General features: G+C 42.5%; 1 protein-coding gene across 1 annotated transcript; it reads left to right on the forward strand.

The window, feature by feature from the left end:
* Nucleotides 1–1,912: 1,912 nt before the first annotated feature.
* On the forward strand, nt 1,913–10,369 carry FASN3 (Fatty acid synthase 3). The gene is made up of 10 exons (XM_002054279.4): nt 1,913–2,211; nt 2,656–3,173; nt 3,232–5,049; nt 5,121–5,544; nt 5,610–6,890; nt 6,950–7,562; nt 7,628–7,902; nt 7,961–8,310; nt 8,374–9,466; nt 9,565–10,369. The coding sequence occupies exons 1-10, from the start codon at nt 2,062–2,064 to the stop codon at nt 10,237–10,239; spliced, it is 7,197 nt and encodes a 2,398-aa protein (XP_002054315.2). The 5' UTR covers nt 1,913–2,061; the 3' UTR covers nt 10,240–10,369.
* Nucleotides 10,370–10,545: the final 176 nt, after the last annotated feature.

A 10,545-nucleotide genomic window follows, 5' to 3' on the forward strand; every position in this document is an offset into this window, starting at 1 on the left:
ATGCCTAAGCTGAACTTTGCTATTTGCATAGCTAACAACGATTTTATAAAAAATATTTGGATTGACACTGACGGCCAGAATGTGTTGCCTCTGGCCAAACACTCAAATATGCACACACATGCCCGCATGCATGTGTAGAAAAGGTATGAAAAATCTAAAATGTTTGATTGGCATTGATTGTGGAAGGCCCTTGGGGCATTTCCTGGCCGCAATCAAGCCACTTCTGCAAATTATAAGCAACAATCGTTGCAAGTATTTCCTTTTGTTCTTTGTTGTCATAAAAAAAAAAAATGGACATGTATATTTCTTTGCCACATGTGTTTTCGGTATTTTAAATTGGACTTAATTGTTGTGTGTGCATATACATAATGTGTATATACAAAAGTATGCGCATATGTAAGCAGCAGAAACTTTTGCACCACGCAAGAGTTTTCCACCAACAAAAAGATACCCATGCAAATTACACTAAAAAAAAAGTAAAAAAAAAAAAGAAATTAAGTTTTGCAACTATGTGTAGCAAAAAGTGGGACTCTTGAAAGCAAGTTTACTCTTCAATTAAAGATTGCCGCTCGCTGTCCCCAGCAATACTTTGACTGGCATCTATGAAGACTAAAAGAACTACCTTGCATTATTTAAGAAAGGTGAAATAGTTTTGAATCTTCTGGAATTTTGAATAAACAATCACATCTCAATTAGCTAGAGGCTGATGAAACACACGATCATAAAAAAAAAACTAGACAAAAAATCCGTTTTTAAGGACTTTTGTGATTCGATCTTTGTATCAAACTTGCTAGCGATACTTTCTAGTTTTTAAAATGCAACATGTGTTGGCATATGCATGTAAATTGTATATTATATTATTATAGACTGGCAACAGTCGCATATGCATACGCATTCTATTAAAGAAGTTCAACGAACGACTCATTGATTTGCATTTCGCCGGTGGAAGCGGCTTGTTCAAGTTCATTAACTTTGAAAGCATTACACAAATTTAAGCCCATCGAAACGGGCAACTACATACGTACATCTGTACGTATACTTGATTGATTTGCAGTGACAAAAAATAAAAAAAAAAAATAAGAAAAACATGGAATCAGCTTTGTACCTTACACAGTCGTTCCAATAATACTCTACGCATAGAAGAAATGCATGAAAAACGAGCTGAGTTTGTCCTGATTGGGATTCTCAAGCCAAACTTAAATCATCCATAATTTAATATACATTCATTTTATATTAAACAATATTATTACTGTTCTCAAACCTTTATGCCCACTTCAACTCGTATCTAATAATATCTATTAATTTAAAAAAAGAACCGCAAGGCTTAAGACCTATTCAAATTTAGTTGAAATTTATATAAATAAGGGGGAATTTATATAAATACAGGGTGTGTGGTATTACAGGTATTGAGTTACACGCTAGAGGTTTTAGAACTCTCGTAATGGCAAAAAAAGAAAAGAAAGAAAAGTGACAAAGAGTATCGGCCTTTGAAAACGTGTGACTTATGCAAATCCCAGCCCAGGCGTTCCACCCATAATCCATTGATTTTAGGGTTTTTGCCAGATTTTAATAAGAAAAAAATAAGACCAAAGCATATGAAATTTTGTACATATTTCTAATTGAAAAACTTAAAAATGATATTTATGTGTAATATATATATTAAATAATCGTGCCATTTATTATTAACTTACCTGGATTTGTGCACCTTAAATGTGATAGCCTTTGAATTTACAGTGCAGCGCGAAATGAGCTGTTTATTTATGCAATTCGTTGACTTTAATTACTTGGGAGTGTTTGTGGTCAAAGTATTCACCATTTTTATTCCTTCTGGAATTTGTAATATGCCCACCTAGCAAGTGTATAAAAGCAGCTAGTGGAAAAGTTGTGGGTTTAATTGATGTTTGTGTGGCAATTCGGTCGCACACTCTCGCTGGATTACGCAAGCCTAAAACATATTGTGATTTATAATAGTGTTAAAGTGAAAATAAATCTTAAAGGATAATCAAACAATTTTTAACAACAATATCCCTGTAATTAAACAAGTGATTTAAACTCTGTTAAATGGCTACCGAAATGTTGTTGAAAAAGCACAAAAAATACTCAAGAATTCTTCCTGAGAGCGATGGTGATGAAATTGTTATTTCCGGAATGGCCGGAAAATTTCCCAACTCGAAAAACATAACGGAATATGAATACAATCTTTATAACAAGGTTCGTTACAACAATGCATACAATAAAACAACTTGTGCGACAAAAAATACAACAGCTTATTACAAACACTTGAAAATAATAGAAATATATTTATTGAAATTTAAAATCGAAATAATTAAGCTTATTTTGCTTAACTGTGCATCCAAATAAGAACTATTCTCGTGTATTTCGCATTTTTCTAGATATATCATGAGCAATACTTCCCGCATTATTCTTCTTTAATATGGTGAACAAATCAAAATTTCTTTACAAAAAAAAAAACACAAAATTTTAATTGTTTAAAACTTTCTCAAGGCACCAAGCTATTGAATATAAATTAGAAAATAAATTTGCCATGAAAAAAATAGTTTACTTCAAAGAACAAAGTTTACATTTCTCGAACCAACGATTTCGCAATCGAAGCTCAACTCATTATTTTGATTCGCAACCTTTACTTTGCATCAGATTGACATGGTAGATGACGATGAGCGTCGTTGGCGTCACTTCAATCCGGAGATACCCAAGCGCTCTGGAAAGATCAGCAATCTGGAAAAGTTCGATGCCACATTCTTTGGGGTGCACTTTAAGCAAGCCCATACCATGGATCCGCAAACACGTATATTGATAGAGACGGCGTACGAGGCGGTCATTGATGCGGGCATAAATCCAAAAAGTTTGCGTGGCACTAAGACGGGCGTCTATGTTGGTTCCTGTATATCCGAATCGGAGAAAACCTGGTTCTATGAGAAGGTGTCATCTGGTGGTTTTGGCATCACCGGTTGCAGTCGAGCCATGTTGGCCAATCGAATTTCTTACAGCTTGGGCCTGGAGGGTCCATCGTTTTTGCTTGACACGGCTTGCTCCAGTTCAATGTATGCCCTGGACAATGCGTTTAGTGCACTTCGGAATGGTGAAATTGACGCCGCAATTATTGGTGGCTCCAATCTGTTGCTTCATCCTTTCGTGACGCTTCAGTTTGCTCGGTAAGAATCGTAATGGCATTCCATATTCCGTATGGAATATACTTATATCTTGTTTTAGCCTTGGTGTTTTGGCTCCCGATGGCTTCTGTCGCCCGTTCGACAAAGATGCAAGTGGATACACGCGCTCCGAGACAATCAACTGCATGTTTCTGCAAAGGAAGCGAGATGCAAAGCGCGTCTACGCAAGTGTCATTTACTCGAAAACCAACTGTGACGGTTACAAGCCGGAGGGCATTACCTATCCCTCGGGCAAGGTTCAAGAGAAACTGCTTCTAGAATTCTACCAGGAAATTGATGTGACACCAAATGATCTGGGCTATTTGGAAGCCCATAGCACTGGAACCGTGGTGGGTGATCCGGAAGAGTGCAAGGCAATTGACAATGTGCTCTGCAGCCAACGCAATGAACCATTGCTCGTGGGCTCTGTTAAGTCAAATGTTGGACATTCGGAAGCCGCATCTGGCATCTGTTCTCTGGTAAAAGCCTGCTTGGCTTTCGAAACCGGCGTGATTCCGCCCAATATTAACTTTACCGAAGTGAAACCGTCAATTACGGCACTTTCGGAGGGTCGTTTAATTGTGGTTAAGGATTGCACTATTCTGCCAAAGCCTTACATCGGAATTAACTCATTCGGTTTTGGTGGTGCCAATGCCCATGCCATCTTGAAAGCATATCCCAAGACAAAGGTAAATTTCGGCTTGCCTGAAGATAATCTACCCAGGCTTCTGACTTGGGCTGGCCGAACAGAAGATGCTGTTAATGAGATTTTCAATGCAATCGAAAAGAAACCCTTGGATGCTGAGTTTATAGGACTCTTGCAGCATATTCAGGAGGAAGATGTTTCCGGCATGGTGTTTCGCGGCTATGGAATATTTGCCAACAACGGCGTGGAACCCACCAAGGCCCTGGTCAAAGATGTGCAACATTATACCGGTCTAAAACGACCCATTGTCTGGGTGTTCAGCGGCATGGGTTCACAGTGGAACGAAATGGGTTCCTCGCTGATGGTAATACCACGTTTCCGAGAGTCCATTGAAGCTTGTCACAAGACATTAGCGAAGAAGGGACTTGATCTCATTGATATACTAACATCAAGTGATCCTGCCATTTACGAGAATATTTTGCACTCGTTTGTCGGCATCGCCGCAGTCCAAATCGGTCTAACTGACGTTTTGCGTTCACTTAATTTGGAACCCGATTACATAATTGGTCATTCTGTTGGAGAACTGGGCTGTGCCTATGCAGATGGAGGTCTGACGGCTGAGCAAATGATACTTGCCTCCTACTATCGTGGACGAGTCAGTGTGGACAGTGACAAAATAAGAGGTGCGATGGCCGCTGTGGGCATAGGCTACAAGTCGATTAAGAACATGCTGCCAGAATCCATAGAAGTGGCCTGCCACAATGGTGCCGACTCCTGCACCATCTCTGGCCCAATCGACGATGTTACAAGATTTGTGGCTGAATTGAAATCGAAGGGCATATTTGCCAAGGAAGTGCCCTGCTCGAATATTGCATATCATTCAAGATATATTGCGTCCATGGGCCCGCCACTGTTCAAGTACATGAAGGAGACTATACCATATCCGAAGCCCAGGTCGGAGAAGTGGCTAAGTACCAGTGCTCCAAAGAGCGATTGGGAGCATCCGGAACGTAAACTATGCTCTGCCGAATACCATACCAATAACTTGCTGAACAGTGTGCTCTTCGAAGAGACTTTCGCTCTGCTACCGAAAAATGCTCTGACTATTGAGATTGCTCCACATGGATTACTAGGCGCTATCCTCAAGCGATCCATGCCAAACGGTATTCATATTCCGCTCACACATCGAGGAAACAAAAACAATGCACTCTTCTTTATGACAGCACTTGGCAAGTAAGTACTATGGAAAATATCAAAGGCTTAAGTATATTTAACTACCAACCGTTTGTTTTGTTTTTTTGCAGATTATACCAAAACGGTGTTATGGTACCTGTTGCAAATCTATATCCCAAAGTTCAGTTCCCAGTCTCGCGGTCCACACCGAGCATAAGTTCACTGATTCGTTGGGATCACAGCGAAGATTGGTTTGTAACCAAGTATGAAAACATGAAGACTAAATCTAGCGGGGAACGAGTATTCTCCGTCAACTTGAGCAGTGACAATGAGGAATTCATGAGTGGACATGTCATAGATGGCAAATTTCTAGTGCCCGCCACATGCTATTTGCAATACGTTTGGGAGACGTTCTCTCTTATGTACCATGGACCCAGCTATATGGACGTGCCAGTCGAATTTGAGGAAGTGCAATTCCTACGAGCCACAAATATGTCAGTCAATGGACAAGTTGAGCTGAATGTAATGATTCACTATGGCACGGGCCACTTTGAGGTAAGCAAAAGGCACACGCATTTTAACATGTAACTTTAAATTATTTGATTTGTCATTATTTTCAGATAACTGATGCTGGTGCCTTAGTGGTCACAGGCACAATCAGAGAGATTGAAAATCCCACCATACCGGAAGTCTATCATTTCGAAAAGGAATCGAAATTCCCGATGGTTTCCAAAAAAGATTTTTACAAGGAGCTCAAACTGCGTGGATACCATTACAACGGTGGCTTCCGTGCGGTAAGGAGCGCTCGCTCGGATGGCTTATATGGTCAAGTCGAATGGAACCTCAACTGGGTTACATTTATGGATGCAATGCTACAAATCCATATTTTGGGCACAGACTCACGCTCCCTTTTGCTGCCAACGAAGATCCGTAAGCTGCGTATTAATGGCTTACATCATTTCGATTTGATGAGCAAAATGGATCCCGAGAATCGAGTGCTTGATGTGTACGTGGATCATAAGTTTAATCGCATTGTAGCAGGTGGCATAGAGTTGACAGGACTCCATGCTAGTCCAGTCCAAAGGCGCAGACCGCCAGGCATACCAGTATTGGAGAAATACGAATTTGTGCCCTATTTGCCAGCTCCGAAAGTAACTCTATCGAATGCCGCACGTATCTGTGTACAGCTCGCCCTTGAGAATGTTCCGGTGTTGAAGATAAAACTGGTGGAGGTGGATACTGATGGTCGAGACACTGTGCTGGACAAGTTCACCGATGCCATTGAGGATTTGCCAGTTATAACCGGAGAGTATATGTATTTGACCGGTAGGAAGATTGAAGATATGCCTGGTATACATATAGAAAATGGAAAATTGTCCACTTTGTCCAACTATCACTTCGTGGTGGCGGGCGGCATTTGCGGCGAGCTCAACGAGGATGTTATTAAGAATGCCCAAAAGGTGCTCATTGATAATGGTTTCCTTTTGATCAGAGAGCGACCCACGATGAACCTAAGCAGCTTAAAACTGCCCGAACAATTCCGTTTGATTACGGTAATTCCAATTGACAACAACGAGGAAGTGTTCCTACTTCTCCAAAAGGTGCCAAATAAACTGCAAATACAACCGACTATTGTCAAGGTTTCTGACACTGACAAGAACTTCGAGTGGATAGGTCAGGTGCAGTCCGCCATAAGCAGCAAGAGTCCTGTTGTTGTGTACGCATTCAAGGAAGAACTAAACGGTTTGATTGGCTTGGTAAATTGTTTGAGAAAGGAGCCCGATGGCAATATGGTCAGCTGTTTCTACATTGATGATGCCAAAGCACCCGAATTTAGCCTAGCGGATCCCTTCTATTCGAGTCAATTCGCATTGGGTCTGGCCTTTAACATTTATCGAGATGTAAGTAACTAATTGTATTATCCATATTCATGATAGTTTATTGTAAATTATTCATGTAGGGCGCTTGGGGCAGTCTCAGGCATCTTCATCTGCCCGTGAATGATGAGGTCAAGCCTAGATTAGATCACATCTATGGAAATGTGATGCAACGCGGAGATTTGTCTTCATTGCGTTGGTTCGAGGGACCCCTGGTTCCCGAGGACTGCATGATCAAGATCGCCTACTCATCGCTGAACTTCCGAGACGTAATGCTTGCCACGGGTCGTTTGGCAGTTGAACTTTATGGAGCGAACCGGATCGATCAAAGTTGTGTGCTGGGCTTTGAATACTCCGGCATCAACATGAAAACAGGCAAACGGATTATGAGCATGGTGGTCAAAGGTGGCGTTGCTTCTTATGTGGAGAAGCCCTCAAAGCTTATCTGGGAAATTCCCGATGGCTGGTCCCTGCAGGAGGCGGCTACGGTTCCAGTTGTTTACATAACTGTATATTATGCCTTCTTTATGGCCACCGACATTCGCAAGGGCAAGAGCATACTTATACACGCTGGCACCGGTGGTATTGGCTTGGCGGCCATTCGTGTGGCATTGGCCTACAATCTGGAGGTGTTCACCACCTGTAGCACACCCCAAAAGAAGAAATTCCTTTTGGATACCTTCCCACAGTTGAAAGGTAAGCATTACTTATCCAGATTCTTATTTATGCAAATAACGTAAAATAAACGAAATCTTTCCCAGAGTCGCACATCGGCAATTCCAGAGATACGTCCTTCGAGTTAATGGTGCAGCGCGAAACTGATGGCAAGGGTGTAGACTTTGTGCTGAACTCCTTGTCGGAAGACAAGCTGCTGGCTTCAGTGCGCTGTCTGGGACAATCGGGCCACTTCCTTGAGATTGGCAAATTCGATATGGCCAACGATAGCAAGCTGGGCTTAGGCTGCTTCCTTAAAGAGCTTACCTTCCATGCTGTGTTAGCCGATAGTCTGTTGGTGGCACCCGACGAAGATATTTGGGTAATTATTTGTTGCACATATCAATATCAAGTCCAACTAAATCCATTGCTATCTGCAGTATTTGAAAAAACTTATTGATGCGGACATTGCCAGTGGCATTATACAGCCATTGCCAGTGACAGTCTTTCCGGCTCATGAAATTGAGCAGGCCTTCAGGCATCTGATTGGTGGCAAGCACATTGGCAAAGTCATAATTAAAGTGCGTGACACTCCTGAAGCGGCTGAAACGTTGCCGGTGCGCGTCCTTAGTCAAGTCTACTTTAAACCGCATATGAGCTATGTTATTCCCGGAGGCTTGGGTGGTTTCGGCATGGAGCTAGCCGATTGGATGGCTCTACGTGGCGCCCGCAAGCTAGTGCTGAGTTCCAGCCGTGGCATCACCAAGGACTATCAGAGCTACCGCATTGCGTATGTATATGCTTGATAGCTTAACTCTCATGATCCTGACAATGCCTCTCGATTTAACCACAGGCTGTGGAAGACTTACGGCTGCGAAATAGTCATTAACACGGCCGATATATCTACTTTCGATGGCTGTCGCAATCTATTGCTGGCTGCTGCCAAACTGGGTCCAGTTGGCGGCATTTTCAATCTGGCTGTGGCACTGCGGGACGGCATCTTTGCCAATCAGAATGCGGAGCAATTCGTACAGAGCTTTTCGCCGAAAGCAATTGCCACCAAACATTTGGATGTGTTGTCGCGCACTCTATGTCCTGAACTGGAGCATTTCGTAGTATTCTCAAGCGTGTCCTGTGGTCGCGGAAATGCCGGACAAACAAATTATGGCATGGCCAATTCTGTCATGGAGCGCATCATTGAGTGCCGCCATAGGGAGGGACTTCCCGCTAAGGCCATTCAATGGGGTGCCGTGGGCGAGGTTGGGCTGGTCGCCGATATGGCTGAGGATAAAATAGACATGGAAATCGGTGGAACGCTGCAGCAAAGAATCTCGTCGTGCCTACAGGAGCTGGACACATTGCTCAGTGCAGAGCCAGCGATTGTGGCTAGCATGGTTGTTGCCGAGAAGCGCTCTGGACGCTCCGGAAACGAGAGTATTATCGATACGGTAATGAACATAATGGGCATACGTGACCTGAAGTCTGTGTCACTTGGCACAACACTCTCCGAGATGGGTATGGACTCCCTTATGGCAGTTGAAATCAAGCAAACTCTCGAACGTGACTTTGAGCTCGTTCTGACGCCACAGGATCTGCGTTCACTTACCTTCCAAAAGCTGCAGGAGTTTATGGAATCCAGGGAGAAGGATACCGATGCGGTCAAAATGATTTTCGCATCTGAAGGCAAGATCCTGGGCATGGACTTGCTGCTGCGTAACCTGGGTGACGAAGCCCACTGTGATCAAATAATGTATCCGTTGGAAACACAAGCGGCATCTTCAAAGCAAAGCCTTCCACCAAATATCATAATACCCGGCATGGAGGGTACTGCCGGTCAAGCATGGTACAAAATAGGCTCCAGCTTGAAGAGCAGGACGAATATCCTACAGCTCCATCAATTTGCTGAATTGGAGACCGTCAGTGAAATTGCTCAGCATGCATTGCAGGTAAGAATCCTATAACATCATTACCATCATCTCCACAAAATATCGTTTAAGTTGTCAAAACTTGATATGAATTCAAATGAACTTTTCTCTGTTCGTAGCATGTTAAAGCGCTCCTGAAGCCATCAGATCCATTCTACCTTATTGGCTATTCTTATGGTTCCTATGTGGCTCTCCAACTGGCGGCGCTGCTGGAGAATTTGGGCTTCCGTGGGCATGTGCTGTTAATCGACGGTGCCCCACACTTCCTAACAAGACTTACGAACCTACATTTGGGTGCAAATTTCACGGATAACGATCTATATAACTTGCTCTTCTCTAGTATTGTCAATCAAATATTCCCAGAGGAAACCAAGGAATCGGCAGCTCTAGTCTTCCATAAGCTGGACACACTCAAAGAGAAAATGGATCTGTTCATGGAATATGTTGACAAACAGAATGTCTACAGCAAAGACTACTCCCGCGCAATGGTCGAGGCCATGTTCCGTAGAGTTAAAAGTGCTGCAAACTTCGATTTGAACAGCGTTAAAGACCTGAAGTCACCCATTACACTAGTCCGCCCCGCTGAGGTCTCTCTGCAGGACATCGAAGAAGACTATGGCGTATCAAAGCTGACATCGGGTAAGGTCACGCTGAAGGTAATTGAGGGCAATCATACGACAATGTTGGATAATCCAGTGCTGCCGCAAATAATAAACGACTTTGATCCTGGGCTGTTGGATGACAAGAACTTCGAGGAGTATATTCGAGATGTGAAGGCCGTGTCCGTGGTTTAAAAATTCTATATTACCCTTCTTCTAGTTATTTTCACTTTAACGCTTTAAAGCTTGCATCAAATATTATTACTATAATAAAATAAAACATGTTTTCTTAAAAAATTGCTGGAGCTTTGCTAATTCACACTAATTGTTCAACATTTAATCTGCTGAATCATTTTATGTGAACGCTCTGAACTGATCTTCAACAGCCCTGACTTTAGCTATATTATATATCAGACAGATTTAACCAGACAACGAAATCAAGTTTGCCAATAACAAGATCAATCACATCTCCAAAAACATGTTCGAATGCACATCAACTCA

The sequence above is a fragment of the Drosophila virilis genome, chromosome 2 (assembly GCF_030788295.1).
Source record: "Drosophila virilis strain 15010-1051.87 chromosome 2, Dvir_AGI_RSII-ME, whole genome shotgun sequence".
Lineage (NCBI taxonomy): Eukaryota > Metazoa > Arthropoda > Insecta > Diptera > Drosophilidae > Drosophila > Drosophila virilis.